At 38.7% G+C, this 22,210-nt stretch overlaps 1 protein-coding gene across 3 annotated transcripts in view; it reads left to right on the plus strand.

Annotated features, from left to right (window-relative positions):
• nf1a (neurofibromin 1a) overlaps positions 1-22,210 on the plus strand; it is a 223,215-nt gene that overhangs the window by 195,391 nt on the left and 5,614 nt on the right. For all 3 annotated transcript variants that reach the window (XM_062067866.1, XM_062067868.1, XM_062067867.1), the window contains 9 exons: positions 776-902; positions 2,884-3,015; positions 3,097-3,232; positions 9,342-9,502; positions 9,585-9,707; positions 9,771-9,889; positions 9,972-10,072; positions 17,543-17,685; positions 19,335-19,381. In XM_062067866.1, the coding sequence (XP_061923850.1) occupies positions 776-902; positions 2,884-3,015; positions 3,097-3,232; positions 9,342-9,502; positions 9,585-9,707; positions 9,771-9,889; positions 9,972-10,072; positions 17,543-17,685; positions 19,335-19,381 (1,089 nt within the window). The remainder of the gene's footprint in view (positions 1-775; positions 903-2,883; positions 3,016-3,096; positions 3,233-9,341; positions 9,503-9,584; positions 9,708-9,770; positions 9,890-9,971; positions 10,073-17,542; positions 17,686-19,334; positions 19,382-22,210) is intronic.

The raw sequence follows: 22,210 nt of genomic DNA on the forward strand, positions 1-22,210 counted from the left end.
GATACAAATGAGAGCTACTGCAGTTCCAATTTGGTTTTGACTCCTGTATTGGGTTTAAGTAGATAAGAAAATACAGGAGCAAGACTATTCTGAATCATTTTTAATCTCTGAAAGCTACTCTGCTTTCAAAGACTGTAATCCTTTTGGAACATTTTGTGGAACCTTGTGCTAGTTCACTTCTCGCCCTCCAAACCCTCCTGCTAGCAGAATGTTGAAGTTCTGCGATTTTGGATCAACATGTGCACTGCAATGAGGTGGCGACTTGTCCAGGGTGTACCCCGCATTCCGCCCGAAAGCAGCTGAGATAGGCTCCAGCACCCCCCGCGACCCCGAACGGACAAGCGGTAGAAAATGGATGGATGTGCAACAAATATTAGATTGGATTTAGCACTCTGTCTCTATAATTGCCATTGTTTACTTGCAATGAAGGAAGCTAATGAAAAAAATCTATAGAAGCTTTAAATCCTCAATAAGCCTAACACACCTATTAAACACATCTAAATTTATAAAATGTATAGGTCGTCCTGCTGGCCAAGAATTCAGAGAAGGCGTCTACAAAATCCACTTTGCTAGCCTGTTGTGTTCACCTCGCTGCAAGTTTTGAGGCTGAGTTCTAAAGAATTTGACTACAGAAGCTAGTTTCCGTATCCACCCGCTTGCTCTGACGTAATGTAGTTACATCCTGCAAGTATTCTGCATTATTATGCTGTACATTTTCCGCTTTGTCATTGTATTTATAAATTGTGACCAAACTTTTTTTTGGGGGCTCTTTTAGAGTCCAGAAGAAGTGTTCATGGAGATCAGACGTCCTTTGGAATGGCACTGTAAGCAGATGGACCACTTTGTGGGACTGAACTTTAGTGCTAACTTCAACTTTGCACTTGTAGGCCACCTTCTCAAAGGTATTTACCAGGGGAAAAGAATGATGTGTAATGTGCAAATTTCTGGACAATTCAATTGTCACGCTGATGATATAGTGGCACTCTATGTATTTTATTTTACATTATATTTTTTTGATGCCATGTAAATGACTCAACAATATTTGGTTAGATTAGAAGCACAATTAAAATACAAAGCAAGTAAGAGACACAATATTATGATTCTAAACTTAAAAAGTATCTGGGATCAGTTATGGCTTCATGGCAAAGTGTCTCGACAAGCCTGATCATAGAGTCCAGCATAAACACATCCACTGTTGGTGATAAAAGTTTTTCGTCAGATAGTTAGCATTATCATAAGTTAACTCTGCTTTTGGCTAACTAGAAACATGGCCACACTCACGGCATCACATCACAGCGTTACAAAGTAAATAGTGAATATGATATGTGATTTAACATTGTTCTGCTGGTTTACTGCCTCCTCGGCACATATCCTCAAGCAACTACTGTGGAACTCGATAAGTCAATCCCGCTAATGTCAAAACCCATCTGTCGACCAATTTTTCAAGTACTGGTCCACCATATTGTTCTTATTACAAAAAAGAGCCTGCTTAAGTCGATGTCAACCTACCTTTTTGTCGATATCTGTTGTAGTATTGTTGACTTCATCATTATTGCTCAGCAGTGTGAAACGACAACAAAAACTAAACTTGTACAATTGCACATCAAATACGTGCACATACTTACTTCCTGTTCAGTCCAAAGTAAGTCTCAAAATAAAAGCATGGCAGTATTTACCTGGATTCCAGCACAGCAACTAACAAAATGCACCAATTTAATTTTAGTGTTTAGATTGTTTGCAACGAGAAGAAAGATGTTTTCATTTACGGAAAGCTTTATTGTCAATGTAGTCAAAAGATACAATGAAATAATCGCAACAGCTCTCTGAGAAAAGGGTATATAAAACATTACCATTCAACTGGCCCGGGGACCAAAACCATCCACGGAATAACACCATACCAGCCCCCAAGTTCAATTCAAAACTTAGGTGACGAACATTTTTGCAGCAAATTCCTAAAGACATTGGAGGGCTCCTGTTCTATTGAGGAACAACTGCAAACACAATGGCAGATTCTTACTTTGACATTTTAACTTGCTAGCATATATAAAACACTGGGGTCCAAACTTTTGATTTACATAACTAAAGCAATTCTCAAGGCAACCTTTTAAATCCTCTCTTTTTTGGCAATTAAGTTGTTGCTGTAGCTTGTATACTAGTAGTGTTCCTCAAGGTTCCATTTTAGTTCCTCCCTTTTTCATTCTTTTGGCTATTTAACCAGTGGCCGTGAGTTCAGTTCAAAAAACTTGTGTGACACTCACAATTTTGCAGCAGATTCTAAAGACAATTATGTGCTATCACATAGATTATCTTTGACTTGCGGTGTTTGCAGAAGTTCCTTAAAAACAGCAGAGCGCTTGGGTAGCGCTGACAAAATAAACAGATCAAAATTTAATGTCTACTGTAGAGGATGGTGGTTCTCAGGAATATACAAAATAAGACTGATAGTGAAGGGAGATGTCCAACCTCCCTGTCCTTAGCTTTCTGAAAAACAATTTAGTTGAATAGCCCTGGTATACAACAACATAGGAAAACAGAGGAATATAAATAAAAATGAGCAAGTAATGGCTTTTTTAATTTTTTCGGTTTCAATTATGTCGACGTCACACAGCCAGTCCAAGGAGTGGAGGCATAAACTTGTCCCACTGTAGTTTGCCGAGTCCTTTATAGCTGCAGTACCAGAGTACGCCAAGCTGGTCATATTACTTGTTAGTACAGCAGTCGGACCCACTGCAACTGTCTTTCAACTTGCTATAATCTTTATAATAATTTAGAGGGTTTCTTTCCTAGCTAGGGTCTAGTAAATGTAACTCCTCAGTCATAGGAGAAACATTCGGATATGCTTCCCTATTTTTACTTTGTGTATTTTTGGTCATGTGCTTCCAGGTTACAGACATCCATCAGCCAACACAGTAGCGAGAACAGTGAGAATCCTTCACACACTTTTGACTCTCATCAGCAAGCATTTGAAATGTGACAAGTTTGAAGTCAACACCCAGAGTGTGGCTTATTTAGCTGGTATTGACACAGTTAACAACTCAATATGATATTGAATTGCTTTCCTTTGGTCAGTAATAATTATGTTGTGGTTCTGTGCAGCACTGCTCACGGTGTCTGAGGAGGTCCGAAGTCGTTGCAGTCTTAAACACAGGAAGTCGCTCCTAATCTCAGACCTCTCGATGGATCCGGTACCTATGGACACCTACTCCAGTGTAATCAGTGATTCCAGCTGCAGGTGAGCTTGTATACATTTAATTATTTGATGACCACACTTTTCTTTAATTGAGATTATTTGTATTAATAATTTCCTATAGTATATACTCCACTGAGCAGTTGTCGAGGCCTTCAGAAATTCTGTATACAGAAAGTCTTAGGTCTACAGTGCATCCGGAAAGTATTCACAGGGCCTTACTTTTTCCACATTTTTTTATGTTATAGCCTTATTCCAAAATGGAATACATTCATTTTTGTCTTCAAAATTTTACAGACGATAACTCATAATGACAATGTCATTTTTTTTAATTATTATTGCAAATGTATTAAAAACTAAAAATCACATGTACATAAGTATTCACAGCATTTGCTCAATACTTTGTTGATTCACTTTTGGCTCTTTGCCCATTCCTCTTTCTCAAGCTCCATCAGGTTGTATAACAAGCGTTGCTTATTATCCAAGATGTCTTTGTACATTGCTGCATTTATCTTTCTCTCTATCCAAACAAGTCGCCCAGTTCCTGCAAAACATTCCCAAGGCATTATCTGCCACCACCAATCTTCTCTGTAGGGATGGTATTGGCCTGGTGACGAGCGGTGCCTGGTTTCCTCCAAACATGAAGCCTGGCATTCACGCCAACTTTTGGACCAGCTAATTTTGTTTCTCATGGTCTCAGAGTCTTTCAGGTGCATTTTGGCAAACTTTTTTTTATTAAGAAATGGCTTCCGTCTGGCCACTATACCATACAGGCCTGATGGAGATGGTTGTCCTTCTGGAAGGTTCTCCTCTTTCCACAGAGGAATGTAGCTTTGACAGTGTGACCTTTGGGTTCTTGGTCACCTCCCTAACTTGACTAAGATGAATACAGCAATGTACAGAGACATCCTGGATGAAAACCAACTCTTCCCATTCAATCTGATGGAGCTCGAGAGGTGCTGCAAAAATGAATGGACAAAAAGGAATAGGCGAAACTGCCCAAAGATAGGTCTGCAAGCTTGTGGCATTGTATGCCAAAGGAGCATAAACAAACTATTGAGCAAAGGATGTGAATACGTATGTACATGGGATTTTTTTAATGTTTTTTTTTTCTAATAAATTAGCAAAATTAAAAAAAATAAGTTTTTTGACATTGTCATAGTTATTGTGTGTAGAAATTTTGAGGACAAAAATAGATTTATTCCATTTTGGAATAAGGCTGTAACATAAAATTTGGAAAAAGTACATACAAGTTCTGTTTCTATAAGGGCATAAGTCGAGTTTTAGTGCAAATTAAAATCTATATGTAAATTAACACAAGTCCCTTATGCTGTACACAGAAACACACAAAGCTGCCAACTCTTCCGGTTTTTCTGGAAGGCTTTTGCACTTGTCCACTGACATCAGTTAAAAATCTCCCGAACTGTTACGTTTTTGTGAAGGCATAAAATACTCCAGTTTGTCAATCAAATTGTGTGAATAATAAATAAATATTGTGAGAATGTGTTCTTCAGGTACATCACACATTATGCTGCGAGCCTTAGTTCAAAGGTCCGTTGAAAAAAATGTTGCTCACATTTTTGCAGCAGAATACTCCTAAAAGCATTTTTTAATTTTTTTATTTTCACAGTAGGTCCTTGAAACAGAACATACATACCTGTCATACAGAAGATCTATTGGTAGTTTGTAAAAATATCAGAGCGCTTCTTCCTCATAAAGGATCTTTGACTAGCATAAAATAAAATGTTGACAAAGTATTATCCATTTGATGGGATACAAAAAACATGGACGTTACATTAAATGTACAAAAATTTTAAAAAGGTACCGCCCCCTTGGCTTTTTAAAGATACAACATTCATAACAGTTTAGTTGATAAGTAGAGTAGAAAAATACAGTATTATATAACCTGATGTTCTTATGTTTTTAAAATTGTACGGTAATCTAATTTGTCTAGTTAGTTTTAATTACAACATTTGTATTTTTATAGCATGTAAAAAAAAATATTCTAAGAATCCCATATGCAATCAGATGAAGGTCAAATTAATAAGGGTACATTGCAAGTGTATATCATCATTATTATTTAGAATGTTAAGATTCTGTCAGAAATATGAGTAGTGGTGGTGGCAATCATTTTATTACATAGCTGAATTAAAAGTGTTGTATTGCAGTTGCGAAACAAATGAAGTAAATATTGCATGTAAGGGGGGTGTAAGGATATCTACTTGATTGCAAACCCCAAATGTTGGCAGCTACTCTATGAACACATGGCCACAATAAATACAGTAATATAAATATTAAATGCATGATTAAACTGAAACTGTAATAAAAACGAGACAACAAATAATTTATTTTATCCCCTGTGGTTGTCTTGCACACATAAACTGGCTTTTTAGGAAGTTTCAATAATGAGACTACAACACTGCTTAGTTATCACTTTCCCTTTCATCGTAGCCAATCCTTTCACATATTGATTAAAGATGCCATGTTTATCCTTCATGAGGGTTGCAACAGTCAAACAGCTTAGACTAAGCATTCAGCCAATGTTGGTCTACATTTTTGCACTTTCTGAGCATTTTATGATACAGTGTCCAATTTTACTTAACTTTTCACTTGTATGTTTTTTTTGTGACACACTGCAATCATAGGAGCCTGTCTCACACTAGGAAGACAAATAATGGATGTGGAAGTTAAAAAGTTAACTAAAAAAAGAAAAGTGAAGTAGTGACGCATGACTAAGTAGTTTACCACCAGGCGCATGTAATGAGTTATTTTTTTCTTTTTGTACAGTATTAATGATACTATTATTATTATTACTGTATGGTCTTAAGATATGGCCCTTTGGTGTTGGGGATTCTAAAAACAATGTTTTCAATGTATTCAAACTCTTTAATTCCTTGGTGTCAGTAGCACACCCTGGATTGTAAATAATGTAAATAATTCAATGGGATTATTTTGTGTGATGACTGTATTATGATTATAGTATATATATCCGCCATGTGTACCCCCCCTCTCCCAGGGCTTTAGGGCAGCAGCTCAGGATGTGCTCCAGGGAACCCCGTCCCGTGCCTTGCACAGTGGACATTCGGGTGTTTCTGCTAGTATATACAGTATGTGTATCTTTAATCAATTTAAGTGGAACCCGACTTAAACAAGTTGAAAAACTTATTCGGGTGTTACCATTTAGTGGTCAATTGTACGGAATATGTACTTCACTGTGCAACCTACTAATAAAAGTCTCAATCAATCAATCACTTAAATTCTGACTGTCAGGGAGGAAAAGCTTGGTGGTGTGACAGCTTTACATTCTTTGGGTACGACTTCTTAAAGGAGAACTGCTCTTTTTGGGGGAATTTTGCAGATCTTGTAGAATCATTATGAAAAACATGACGATGGATTTTTTTGTTTTTTTGCTTTGTTAATAAATAAATGCGATCAAAAGTCAGCTTACAATGGAGCGTTTGGGAGCCGCTCAAATCTGCCTATAAAGCCCTTTAAAAAAAATCAAAACACCTCCATTAAGGTGTTATATACATGATATAAGTATATATGTAATGTAGTAACAGGCACATTTATAATAACATTTAATATTTACGTATTTTGATCATTTAGGCGTAGGCGGCACATTAATTTCAAAAACGCATCAAGAGGGTCGCTTTTTTTTTTTTCCTTATCACTGATTATTCCTCACTGCAGACTTCATGAGAGGCGAAAAACATAAAACTTCACTACTGTATACGGTCTGCTGTCATCAGGATGTTCACTGCTAGGACGCTCATATATTCCTGTTTAGATTGAGAAACACCTTGCGGTGCAGCTTGGACACATCTTCAGTAAAGAACCGAGGTTCATTGGGTGTTTCGGGTCTTTGATCTCTATACACCCTTGCCTGGGCGACCCAACCGGGGCTGATCAGGCTCCGGCTTGTGTCCAAGCAGCGTACTACTCCATCCGTCTCCCCTCTTGATCCACAATCACCTTGAGGCTTTCTCAGCAGCCTCGCTGATATTTCTGGTGGCTCTTCTCTCCAACAACCCTCTGATTCCAAGATGTCTGAATGCTTGATGCACAGATTGCCCTAGAAAGCCCACTTCTATAGGCTCACAGCGAGCCCTCCAGCCGCTCTTCTGCATGCCTCAACCAGCTCAAGGTATTTGGCCTTCTTTCGCTCATGGGCCTCCTCCATCCGGTCTTCCCAGGGGACTGTAAGTTCCAGCAGCACAACATGCTTCGTTGAGTCAGAAGTTAAGACAAGGTCTGGCCTCAGTGATGTCCTTGCTATGCGCTCTGGAAACTTCAGCTGTCTACCGAGATCCACCCGAAGCTGCCAGTCACGGGCTGTGGCTAGCAGTCTGGTTGGGGCCTTACGTCCTGCCTGTGGTTTGTCCCCTGCCTTGACAAAGGAGATGTTATGCCTGCCTGGGAGCTGGTGTTTGCTCTGCTGGATTCCAGTGCCAATGGTGTCTGGTACTGCCTTCAGCACCTGGTCATGGCGCCATGTGTACCCCCCCTCTCCCAGGGCTTTAGGGCAGCAGCTCAGGATGTGCTCCAGGGAACCCCGTGCCTTGCACAGTGGACATTCGGGTGTTTCTGCTAGCCCCCAGCAATGAAGATTAGATGGACTTGGGAGGACATCATACACTGACTAGATCAGGAACTTGAGTCTTGCTGGTTCTGACTTCCAAAGTTCTGTCCAGGTGATCTTCCGGGTAGATGCGTGGTCCCAATTTGTCCAGGCTCCTTGCTGGCGCATGGCCACTGTCTTGCTCCGGCGTTCCTCCTCAACCTCTGCACGGATCTCTCCCTGCACCATCAGCTGTCTCTCTCGACCCTGGGCTTTGTCGTAGCGTGGTCTTGTATGGCTACCCAGCACAGCCCGTCCGACTGCCACAGCACCTACTAAGATGCCATGTCTCCGCCTTGCTTCTGCCTGGTCAATGGCCTCCTGTGCCTTCCACTTCCTCCCAGTTCTGACCTTAATGCCAGCAGAGGAGACTCTTGTGTCAGATGAGTCTCTGTAAAGTAACACCTGCCTGGCTCTGGTGACTTTAAACTCCTCGGTCAATCCGGTGAAGGGAAGCTGCAGCTTGTTGGTGTGCCCATACAGGTCGATGCTGCTTAGGCTCTTCGGCAAGCCCAGCCACCTACGCAGGTGCTGGCTGATGTTACGTTCGAAGCCCTCCACAATGGTTACTGGGACTTCATAGATGAGCAGCGGCCAAAGGATTCTCGTCAGAATGCCATGCTGGTATATCCAAGCCTTGAACTATCCGGGGAGGCCCGACTTGTCCACTGCTAATAGCCAGGTCTTCAGCTCCATGACTCATAATCTGTGCGAAGAAATAGGGCGGGAGCGCGGGGGGACCAAACGCCTCTTGCGTCATTCTTGCCAGTTCGGGTCCTTAATGGCTATCGAAGTGTACCAATTTTTCTGATTACATCCTAAGCCATCTACTTTCCAGGTGAAAGGCGTGATTTAGATCTACAATAAACCTTCAAGGATCAGGTAAGCAGCAGACCACTCGATTATTTAAACATAGGGACACTCGGTAGTGATCACGTCGCCGCTATAAATAGTTTGTCTTGGTTAGCGCTTAGAATAACAATATCACTAATCCTTGGTTAATATTCAAGTCACAACATGAAATTAAGTATTGTTGGCGCTTTTTGAATGGTTATTTATTGGATTTCATGGTCGGAATAGAGGACCTCCGATTGGCTCCGCTTTAAGCTGAAGTTTATTTGATAGTTACAATGTATTCGAAAAAAAATACGTCCGTCGTCATGTCTTTCACAATGATTGTGAATGATAGGCAAAATAAAAAAGTGCAGTTCCCCTTTTAAGGGGTGACTTTTTAATGTAATTTTAACTTTTTTGCATGGACAAAATAAATATTCTTATGTTGACTAAACCTTTGATATTTTCAAAAAAACTTTGATCTCCCCATTCAAATCAGCAACTTTGAGCAATAGTCTCATTGTAGATGTTTTACCTATTGTTAACCTCCATAAGGTCAGGATTCTCCTGGAGTAAGAAGTTTCTGTCTTAGGCAAATACCTATTTTACAAACATTTTCCATGAATTCTAGCATATGTTTTCCATTAGCTTTCATATTTTTCACTTGTTGCCCTTCTGATTTTTCCCCCTTACTCTCAGGACACTCAGAGAAACTCAACCATGGACATCCCCTCAGGTTTCAGAGCGCTACCTTTCAGCTCACCACTACCCTACAGCGGGTCAAATAAGCCCACGTACGCGCAAGTCAATGAGCCTGGACATGGGACAGCCTTCCCAGGCCACGACAAAGAAGCTTTTGGGTACAACTTTACCCTAAGCGCACATGACAATAAACACGTACATCTTCCATGATAAAATAATTTGCTTTGCCATTTTTCATAGGCACCAGAAAGAGCTTTGATCATCTCATATCAGACTCTAAAGCTCCAAAGAGACCTGAAATGGAATCAGGCATGACCACACCTCCTAAAATGAGGCGTGTTGCAGAAAATGATTATGAGATAGGTGCGATTACGGACTTTTCTTTACATGTCGGTGCCCTGTTAAAAATGTGATTCTTTATTTCAGAGACGCAAAGAATAGGAAACTCTCACCTTCGCAAGGTTTCTGTCTCTGAGTCAAATGTTTTGCTGGATGAGGAGGTGCTGACTGACCCTAAGATCCAGGCTCTCCTTCTCACTGTGCTGGTGAAAAAGCATTCCTACCACCAAATATCTACAATTCAATTGTTAAGTGTTATTTTGCTGACAGTCTGTATTTTTTTGCCAGGCCACCCAGGTCAAATACACCACAGATGATTTTGATCAGCGGATTCTTTATGAGTACTTGGCTGAAGCTAGCGTTGTCTTCCCAAAGGTTTTTCCCGTTGTGTAAGTAGTCATCTTACTACTACTACTACTACATTGCTAGCACAATGCATCTCTCTGCTCTTAGAAAGTAGGTTGAGTATTTAGAACCGCACACAGTGCTCACCGGCCAAACAATCCAGTGAGTTAAAGACTCTACCGAAGGTAATATAAGGAAGTGAATGTTTGTTTTCCTATCACTTTATTGATGAAGCAAAATTTAATGTTTTAGATGCTTATGATGCGTTTTAGCTAATTTGCAACATCTAAAAATTATTTTAGCAATGCATAAATTAAACCGAGGCGTTAGTTAGGGCTGTTCATAAACACATTGAGGATGCAGCACAAATAAGTATCTCAAAGTTCATAATTATTACTTTCTCCTTCCTATGTGAGCAATTCATACATTTCCTTATTCAGCATAAATGACAAGAATCTTGCATTTACACAGTTGCAAAGCCGAAGCACCATGAGGTCCAAAGGAGTAAGCAGAAGTAAAAATATTTATAATTGCCTACCCCTTTTTTATATAGTCACATCACATAACAGCTGTTGATTGCTTGTGTGAGCAATTAATACAACGAGTTGTTACAATATCAAATTCACAGTAACTGTACAATCATATTTATTACATTGTCATTAGGGTTGGATATCGTTTGAATTCGAACGATTCAGATTCCTGATGATTCTCGATTCCGATTCTTTTAAGAGGCAGGGTCAAAAAAAAGTTTTGGTTATTTTAAATGAGCTAGCTAACCTACATACAGTCTTTCTGAATGAAATAGTCTGACATTCTCCATCAATTTTAATTCTATTAACTTTTTATGAACTTAACTATAAATTCTTCACAGGGCTGTTTTCAACTAGAATATAAATATCAAATCTATGAACTTGAATATAAATATTATAAATACATTTTCACAGGGGTACACTTTCCTCAAGAGAGCTTTATTTATGAAAACCTCATGAAAACACATTTACACATAAGTGTATGATGCTGCAGGAAACCTCATGAAAACACATTTACACACACAAGTGTATGATGCTGCAGGTACTTAAACATGTTACCGTGCTCCCACTGATGGGCTAACCTGGTGCAGAAAAGCAAATAAACAATAAGAAACAACTTGCAAAACCCAGTCCAGATTAGCAGCAGGTACAGTTTATACTGTACCTGATTTTACAGAGACAGTTCTTGTTTAGGAAAATGACCATATCCGCCTTCTCAGGCAGGATGCGTGAGCGTTCTGGACAGATAGTGTCTCCTGCTGTGGAAAATACACGTTCGCTGGGTGTGGAAGAAGCTTGAAGGCATAAATAGGAGAAAGCGAGATCTGACAGCAGGAGGAGGACGGTCGGCGCAGCGCGTCGAAGACGGGACATGCATATATTTGTACTTCATGAACTCGGAGGTGCTTCATCATGTTCGACGTGCACCCTCCTAAGCACAAAACAGTCCTGTCGCACGTGTTACATTTCGCCGATATTAAATTTTTTTTAGTAAAATAAAGCCACACTTTCGACCGCCGACGCCCGCTATCCATGCTTGACTGACTCGCTCGGCTACATAGGCTCGGCTATGCTAACACTTCCGGCGGTGGGCGCTTCTTCGTTGGTGTTCAGTGGCTTCTTCTTCCGGTCGGCGGACTTATTCTTTTTTTCCGGTCGGCGGACTGGGTATCGAAACTAGGAATCGAAATTTAAACTTTTGAACGATTCCGGGAGAATCGGAAAGTTAGTCCCGGTTCCAATCGATACTCGATACACAACCCTAATTGTCATGTAAGGTATCTTCAGATTACCGGTATCCTGTAATCTAAAGATACAAATATATTACTTTGGTGAGAGTGTGTAGTGTACATATGTAGTGTACATGCACATGCCCATACACCTCCTGTGCGTGTGTATTAAAATCCAAATCTCTGATATAAGCACTCAAATACAAGCAATACTGTACCATGTTTAGTTGGGCAAAGTTCGACAGCCAGTTAACAGCTAAATGTCCTCCAATAAGCACATAAAGTTAGTATTTTCCTGTATTTTAGTGAAGTAATTCACAAAAGGTAAACAGTGGACGCTGTAGGCTACAAGGAGCACACTACACAGCTAAGCACTCAATAGCACACAAGCTTGACATATGTAATACGTGTCCGTAATTGAACAATATTGCAGTCCGAAACATGAGATTTGCCCATATGAAAAAGTATCAAATAATTATAGTTGCATAATACTTATACAAAGTCTCCGAGGCAGTAGCGTGTTAGAAGGTATCCAGTAACAAACGGGTCCGTATTATTTAACTTACTACGTGTTGAGCATAACTTACATTTTTATGGCCACAAAGTGTTGCAAAAAACAATTATCACTCCACTTTAACTTAAAGATAGCATATGTCCATTCCAGATGGTCAATAATAAATATGTTGGTCTTTTCCATCCCTACCATTGTTCTCTGTTTGAGAAATGTCACCTGATCAAGCTTTTTTTCACGTTTCAGTTCCACAGTACAAAATAGTAAAAGTATGAAGTTACATGTAGTATATATACTATAAAGTATGTATGTAGTTCTTTGTTTGCTCAATTCTGACAGCCGAAAACAGTGCAAAAGTTAGCACCTCTGCTAAAGCTAAGTAGCTAAGTAGTCCTTTTCACAGATAACATATTTTTGTGCTTTTTTCCCCAACGGCCGACCTTGTGGTTCGTGATGTCACGGGAAAACACTCGATATGAAGTACGCTGCACCTTTTGCAAGAAAACCTTGGAACATTGGGCATGAAAGCATTGGAATTTCATGGGAAAAAAACACACACGTACCTTGTCAAAACCTTGCGAAAACAGTACGAATCGTTTTGCCACGTTTGTCCTGCAAAAATGTTAGTTTATTATATTATTATAGTTTTTAAAGGAGCCATATGTAAAAAGCTGGCCAGAAATGGGACTGCAATCACGGTTCCAAATTCTGTAGTCCCCTCTCTCTGACTGAGGTTGCCTTATACGCAACCAAATCCAGCTCGATCGACTGGGCTACTCCAAGGAACTTCAAACTTCCATTGCCTCTTACTAGGGATTGAGCTGCTGTGACCATAATAGCTAAATAGACAAGCCTTTTGTCAATAAAAAATCTCTAACCAACACATTTTACACAGAAATTAGGCTATTTTCAGGAAGTAGTACATCATGGCAATCATATGGTTATTGTCAGAAAACAAAGACTAAAACGAACTACAACCAATGATAGCAATAGTTATACTGGTGAAAATAAGTAGAGCATGCTTAGCAGCCTAATGCATGCCCAAAACTAAAGAGGAGACATTTTACTAAGGTATGCCTATAGGGCTACTGTTTCAAACGTGTCAGATTGGCATATAACTTGGTACATGTAGTCCACAATATGCAAACACGAATAAGGAGTTATTTTATCATGTGATTTGGCTGTCTCCATACGTTTCACATTGCCATGATAGCCGTGCTAATGTTGGAACCCATTTCCTCAGCGTATCAGCATATTGAGAACGAAATAGGCACTGACACTACCAATATCCACACAAGTTTTATTTGACGAAAATATATTTTGCCCTGTCAGTTCAATTACACAATGACATACAGGCTAACGGGCATATATTTCCCCCTATATGTCGATGTGTCATTGACCGGGCTAGCATGCTTAGCATTCGTTGCACGAACATACTAGCTTTGTTAGACAAGATCATAGACTGTATTGGACAAAATAGTTTACATACGAAATGTCCATTTCCATTTATTACAAGTAATAAGAAAACGTAAATGGCTTACTTACCTATCACGGAGGAAATTGGCAAGTTTGGCTTCAGATGAAAAAATCTTCTCCGCCTTACTAAATCGTCTCCATCTTTCAAAGGCTGCCCCAATACAAATCCTCCTTTTGTTCCTGGCTTTGTCATGAATAAGTGTAGAATCGTAACAACACCTCTTATATTTACTAAGGTCTGACATGTTTAGTAACTTTACCAGTGGCAGTAGCTAGACGAAGATGACGGTGCATAACTGGCAACCTGGATGTTACACACTCACAGACTTTCTAATTGGTCAAACGTTAGAGGGCAGGGCATCGAAATAAAAACAATAACAAGATTTCAGGGCTGTAAATCTAATTTTGAAATAATTATGTCCCGGCTGAACTACTGTTATCAGTTATAAAGGTATTCGAAAAGATCATGATTTATTATTGCTTTTTGACATATCAGGGCCATTTAATGATGACTTACCATGAAATGATTACATATGGCTCCTTTAAGTTACTAACATTTTATGATTTTATGTTAACATATACAGGTAGTTAATGTGTTATTAATCATAACTAGGCCCTAACTATGTCAAAATCTCCCCAAACGTGTCCCATTTGTTTGTGTTACATTTGTGCTGGTTTGTGCTGCAAAATCTTTTGGTCTAACTACCGGTATTATAGTTTTTTTAGTTATTAACAAATTATGATTCATAACTAGCCCCCCACCTTTTCAAAATCTCCCCAACCCAGTCACAATCGTTTGTGCTGCGTTATAGCTGTTAAGTTAGCGTTTTATGTTATCAACGTTTTGTTTTTATGTTATTATCATGTTATTATTATAATATGTATTATAAAGAACAAATGTAACAATTACATGTCAATATTTGGCGGCACGGTGGCGCTTCTGCCTCACATCGAGAAGGTCATGGGTTCAATTCCCGGGCTGTTCTTCGTTAAAATATATTCAACAGTGTTAGTGACATTTGACAGCTCAGCTATGCAACACATATAAAACCTATGTAAAAAAAAAACACAAAAAAAACCTGATTTAAAATCCAAAAGTAACAAGGACAAACAAACATTGGCATTCAACTTTTTGCCAAAATGTAGAAAAACAAAATAATCAGCTATACTCAACCTTACACTGAACACTGAAATTGACCTTGTGTATATAATGTCCAAGTGCTGTTCTGTGAGGTCCTGGGAGCAGGGCGATAACACTCCTCAGAAGGAACTGATCATTACAGAAGGTGATGTTAAGGGGGAACTCCTGCAGCAGGTAACTGCTTTCCACTGCAATCTGAACACAGTGCTGCTCCAGTGCTGTAACTGTGGCTAATAAAACCAGTGCAGGACTCCTTAGTGTTGGAAGGATTCATCGATTGCATGGATAAGTCTACCATTGATGTTGTCAGAGGTTGTAGACAAATAGAGGATCCCAGCTGCACGCGCGCCACAAGTGCTGCATGGATTCCTATAATACCCTCTTTTTCTGTAATGTTTCCAACAACAGGTGCTAAGGGAACTTCTCTGTAGTATGGGAGTCTTCTTCAGCTTTCTTAATTTGACTACTGCCTCTCAGTCATCAGAGTAGGAGCATGGCTCATCAATTTGCTTATACTGCATCAACTTGCTTTACCCCTGATCTCAGCTAAAAATGTTGAAGATCATTTTTGCCCTGTCCTTGTACACGTCAGAACATATTCCTTTTGGAACAATGCTTGAAATCAGGTGCCAAGTTTGTTTCCTGAACATTGTTACTGTGATTTTGAAAGTGTTCACTGTCGCAGAATGCACAACAGGCAGAAACAGTTAAAGGCACATGTATTAGGGACACTAAAGACTGGAATAAACTCTCGCGTCACTCAGCTTGCGTCCCCTCTGACGGCGTCTTGTTTGATTTATAGCTCTGCCTGGGGGGTGGCACCAGACTTGTAATTTTTTTCCAAAACACTGAGGGGCATTGTGTCCTGAAGGAGCAACCACAGCTATATTGACAATATATTTACTTTCTTGTAAAGAGTGACAACAACTACAGCATCAACATATTTGTCTATGCTGGAACTAATCGTTCAGAATAATCCGTTTTACCTTTAAACTCAAGGAAAATAAGTTCTTGAAGATGGACTGTGCAACTTCTGAACCATTCGCAACAGAGGACGCTTGTATTATTTGCAATGCTATTCGGTCGTTCGAGACACAGGACAAGAGAGCTATCATTTAGTTGAAAATAAACTGTGAAATAACTTGTACGTTAAAACCATGCTGGTATTAATGTGTATGGTTGTGTGTTATTGATGCTCAGCTTTCTCACAAACATAACGTGCTTGGAAGATGATTGACAGAGAATGGGGAAGTGTTGTGTGTGAGAAAATGACGTGTGTGCACGAGAAAGAGAAATGTATTGGAGTCAAACCTGTTGTTAGCACAACATTGGCAATAAAAGAGTGAGACTTCTTTTGGAAGAAACAAAACAATAAGATAGAAAACGACACATGAAGTGATTATTTTTATAGCGCACCAATATTAAGTAGTATCAGTTTGCATGCAAATGTTCAATCACTCTCACTTTATTTCATACGATAATTTGTGCATTTCAAATACAATGTCTGCTCTACTGTGTTTGGGGACCCTCCTCTTCTAAATCTGACCAATCACAGCTCTGCGGTCCTTGATGGGGCCAACGCAAACGTAGGATTTTTGGAAACTGCACGCAAGGCTTTCGGGAAAGTACGCATGGGGAGGGAAAGAGACGGCGTCGCTTACACAAGTTACGTGATGCGAGAGTATACACCAGGCTTAACATTATCTTCGTCAACCCTTACTGGCTTGGATAGATTGCCATTTGTGAGAAGGCCAATTTTTATCTTGCTTGTTTTTGCAGCAGTGTCTACATAAAGCCATTCTGGGCATGGGGTAAGGTAGTTATTTCTCTTTTTTAGTGGCACAACCAGGTCTCTCCAATTTTCCAGTGGTTTCCCAGGTTCGATGTTGGCTTCAACTTCAGATCCGTTAGTTTCTGACTGTCTGTCCTTGGCGGGGGTTTTTTGTGAGTGCGCTGCATGGAAAAAAACACATCTGTCCTTCAATGTAGTTGAGGTGTCTACCTACAAAACGGTCAAGGCGAATGGGCAGGTTATCGTGCTTGAAAAAGCCCTGTTTCAAATTTTTTAACTCCGCTCCAACATGTGCAGAACTGGCTGTTGTTGTACTGCCTTCAAAATATGGTATCATGACCCAAGACCATATTGGCAGGTATGAGCACAATCTAATCAAATATTTGTAGCACAAACGATTGGGACAAGTTTGGAGAGATTTTGACATATAGTAGTTGGGGCGAGGGGTCTATTTATGATTAATATCATGTTTAATTACACATTAATAACCATGAACGAATGGGACTGGTTTGGAGAGGTTTTGACAAGTTTGGAGGGCTGGTTATGAATATTAAAACCAAAATAGTTCAACCAAAATTGTTTGCAGCACAAACAGGGATAACTTCACACTATTACTTACACTGGATTGATTTTTTTAGAGAATTTCAAAGAATTTGAGACTGCAAACTCATGTTTTTATTTGCTCCCTAGTGTAATTTTTAAAGCTTTTGAGTTTTTCTCAAAGTTGTATCAGTCTCGTAAACTTACCCCACTATATAAGATTTTTACAGCAGTCTGACATTTTATGAAGATGGCGACGAGCTGAAGACACATTTTGTGTACTTGTCTCCCTCAGGCACAACTTGCTGGACTCCAAGATCAATACTGTGCTGTCCATGTGCCAGGACACAAACCTCCTGAACCCTGTCCATGGCATTGTCCAGAGTGTGGTGTATCATGAGGAGTCTCCACCACAGTATCAGCCCTCCTATTTACAAAGTAAGATTGACTATTTCCTCTACTATGCTTAATAGTGATGTGATAAGATTAAAACATGAAAATATTTCTCGTTTAGAGAAATTGTCTTGCTGGCAGAACACAGAAGTTAGTTTTTTTAATAAGTCAGGAGCATATATGCCCATCTGTGAGCGAGGGATTGAAACAACACTAAGTGCTTTAAGCATACATCAAACCGGTAACTAGCCAGTTCAAGTTGACGCGAGTCACCCTCTCTACCACCCTCCACGTCGCTCCTGTTTTAAATGAATTGAAATTATGTCTCGTTCTTGTGAACCCAATATCATGTCGTCTTGTCTTGAGATGAGTGTACCGTCACACTTCTAATGCTTACACAAACAATATGCACAAATTATGCCTTGTATAAATGGAGGAATTGACAATAGAGAGTAGGTGTGCACGATTTGGGGAAAAAAAAAAATTGCCATTTTTCTCTCAATAGTTGCGATTGGATTTGCGATTTTACATCATATATACATAAAAATGCAAAAAACTGCGAAAATAACAGGGTACTTTTTAGACTGTCAATCAACATATTCTTGTCTCAAGGTGCCACACATTAAAACAATATCCAATATTTTACTTCAAACAATATTTGACTTGATGCAGACAGACTCAGAGCTTTTGCCTAAATCATGTCCTTGAACTGAATAAATAATTGATAAAATGATACAGTGTTTACAATGTAATGTAATAATATATATTATTAATGCAAGTAACCATTTAAAAGGATATAAACTTCTGTTTCTCATACCACATACAAAATGAGCTGAGCAAATTTGAATGTTATCCACATTATTCACATCCAAATTCTGTTTGAGGCTTGCAAACCATAATCGCCTTCTTTCTTTTTAGACAAACACTCTGCCTGCACTCTGTTTTTCACAACTTTGTACAGATACAGTAGCACTCTGTTTTTCACATTTTTGTAGTAGTACTGTAGATGTTTTTATCTTTTTTCTCAATATTGACAGCCGCAAAAACACTGCAAAAATTAACCATTTAGCCTCAGCAGAGATGCTAATAGTCCCTTTCACAGACAATAAGATTGTTGTGCTTTCCTCTATCATTGCTGACATGCTGGTTGTAGTTACATGAATACACTTGATATGAAGCACACTGCACCATTTGCAAGAAAACAGTTATATGGCAAATCGGAAAAATAGCTGTTATGATGTTTGTTAATATGTTTTTAAATTAGTTTACAATAGAGAAGCTTCTGGCGTATTTAGTTAAATTAACCATTTTCCAATGTGCAAGAGCAGTGAATTAATTCATATACTTACAATTTACTCTGGCGCTCTGATTTTCCTTTATGTCTTTGTACTTTGTTGTCCGTATGGATGTGAAATGGTCTTGAATTATTTTCAATATGGTCTTAAAAATGTCACTAAAAGTCTTAAAATTGACTCGTTGAAACCTGCAGAGACCCAGTAAAACATCAACATTGATTTGATGTTAATTGTGCAGCCCCAATAGAGAGTCTTCAAAGTATATCTTTATAAAATAAAGTGACCATGTAATGAAAATCCATAATTGGGAGCAAAGCTTTACAAAATTTTAACCCCATCGTGCCACAATATACCTCTCCCCCATCACATCATCTTTACTAAGTTCTGCTTTTTTAACAGGCTTTGGCTTTAATGGACTCTGGAGGTTTGCTGGTCCTTTCTCAAAGGTAAGATTGATTATTTTTATACTACCGTAATTTCCGGACTATAAGCCACACCTGACTATAAGCCGCACCAGCTAAATTTAGGGGAAAATACAGATTGCTCCATATACAAGCCACACCTGACTATAAGCCGCAGGGTTTTGATGTGTAATTACCGTAGTATATAGGGGTTCCTGCTACCACGGAGGGGATTGTCGGGACAGAGATGACTGTTTGGGAACGCAAAGCGTCCCATTTATTAACAATAAATCTTTCAATCATTCAATCAAACTTTCACATCTTTGACATGGCGAACAGCATTCGTGCAGAGTACAAATAATACAACGGTGCAAATTAATACAAAGTGCTCGCCTGTACGTTATCAAAATAAGCAGCCTACCGGTATATGAAAAGTCAGCCTTTAATCATTGTGTCATCGTCTTCCTCCTGCGTACTAAAACCACCGAAATCCTCTTCGTCGGTGTCGGAGAAGAACAGGCCGTAAATAAGCCGCACCGTTTTATAAGCCGCAGGGACCAGAACGAGGGGAAAAAGTAGTGGCTTATAGTCCGGAAATTACGGTAATTGTACATTTTGCCAACTGTTTGCACTATGAAAGGAAAAAAGGAAAATAAACATTTGTTTGCAGTAAACCAGCAAAACAAAAACTGTGTAATAAGTGAACATAGTCGCAGTATAGTTTTTAATGGACCATCATTCAAAGGTTATTCATATTGAAAATGAACATAACAATAATGGATAGCAGTTTGATATCAGCATAAAACAAGTACTGTATTATGTTGGCTTGAATGTAAAATCTCCAATATAAGTGCTCCGATACGAGCAATCCTGCATTGCGTTTACTGGTGCAAAGCTCGACAGCCAGTTAACATCTAAATGTCCTCCAATAAGCACAAAAAGAGTGTCTTTTTTTGTATTTTACTAATGTAATTTACAAAATGTAAACATGGTAGGCTATAAGCTACTAGGAGCTAGCAGCTACAGTACACAACAGCTAAGCGCACTAGCTGGACATACGTGATTAGTGTCCTTAATTGAACATTATTGCAGTTTAAACCACATTTGTCAATATAAACAAGTATCAAATAATTATAGTTCCGCATTACTTACAAATGCAAAGTCTCCAAACAAACGTATTGGTAAGTATCCGCGTCATGAGACTTACTCAGTGCTTCTCAATACTTTTCTGTTATGCACCCCCGAGGAAAAAATAAATTTTGCGCCCCAGCTCCAGCCCCCACTCTCAACCACAACTTTATAGTATAATTTGTCTATAAAAGTACATAAGTACATTGTATCATTATTAACATTAAAGAAAAACTATGTAACTTATGAGAAATCATAACTTTATTAAAAATGTTTTTAGTCTAACAGAAAAAATTAAAAAATGCATCAAATTGCCTGAAAGAAAAAAAAAAAAAGGATCCTAATATTGCAACATTTTCATTTTCAATCTATGAATGTGTAACTGTTTGTTTATTTTGTTGATCATTGACCGAAGAATAATAAACTAACATATATAAAGTGAAACTGCACGTTTTTTTGGGAATTTTGCCTATCGTTCACAATCATTATGAAAGACATGACGACGGATGTTTTTTTTTAATACATTTTTAATAGTAAATAAATGTGATCAAAATTTCGCTTACAATGGAGCCTATGAGAGCCTCTCTATTCTGCCTACAAAGCAGAATAGAGCTTACATGCTGTAAGTATACAGTATATGTAATGTAGTAACAGGCACATTTATAATATAATACATTTTTTACGTACTTTGATTGATTTAAACATACGCGTCGCATTATTTGAAAATCACGTCACCATTTTCGCTTCTTTTTTTTTTTTTTAACAACATCACTGATTACTGCTCACTGCAGACTTTGACAGCCAACAGACATAATAAAACATAATTTACTGTACAAGGTTTGCTGTCATTAGGATGCCGACTGCTAGGATGTTCATATATTCCCATTTAGATGAAGAATGATTTATAATCCCCACGAAGGAAAGTGGGGTGGAACCAAGTGTCTTCATGTGGTTCTCGCCATTGCCTAAAGTGGCTGTCAAAATGTACCAACTTGTTGGAATACGTCCTCGTCCTTCTACTTTCCAGGAGAGACGCATGATTTATGATCTAGAATAAAGTTTTAACGAGCAAGGAAACGAAGAAGCAGCTGATCAGTCAGTCATGTCAGTCATTGCACACAAGCTCGTGATCACGCTATTTATAGTTCACAGGCGTTCGCGCTTATAATAACAATATCACTAATACTTGGTTAATATTCAAGTCACGAAATGTAAAATAAGTTTTGTTAGAGCTTTTTGGATGGTTATCTATTGAATTTTATGGGCGGAATAGAGGACCTCCCATTGGCTACGCTGTAAGAGGACTTTTATTTACGTTTATTTAGGAACTAGAATGCATTAAAAAAAATACATCCGTCGTTATGTCTTTTATAACGATTGTGAACAATAAGCAAAATTCCAAAAAAAAGTGCAGTCCCCCTTTAAACAATAAACAATATTTGCCCGACTTGAACCATTTGATACTGAAAAATAAAATTAGATAAACTCAGTAAATAATGGTACATTCAAATTGATCACAATATATAATATAATTTAAAACAAAAACGAATAAAAAAAGTTGTGCTGAATTATTTTTTAATCAGAATAAGAAAGTCAGGATTAATGGCTACAATGAGCACATTTTGTAGTGCACAGCTTTTCGAAAGTAGATTTCAATCATGATACTACATGATGCTGATAAAGCATATGTCCCCCGGGGTCACACTAACTTTGGACGCGCAAGTGGCTGTTTTCCTTCTCGACAGG

Source organism: Entelurus aequoreus, linkage group LG13 (assembly GCF_033978785.1).
Source record: "Entelurus aequoreus isolate RoL-2023_Sb linkage group LG13, RoL_Eaeq_v1.1, whole genome shotgun sequence".
Lineage (NCBI taxonomy): Eukaryota > Metazoa > Chordata > Actinopteri > Syngnathiformes > Syngnathidae > Entelurus > Entelurus aequoreus.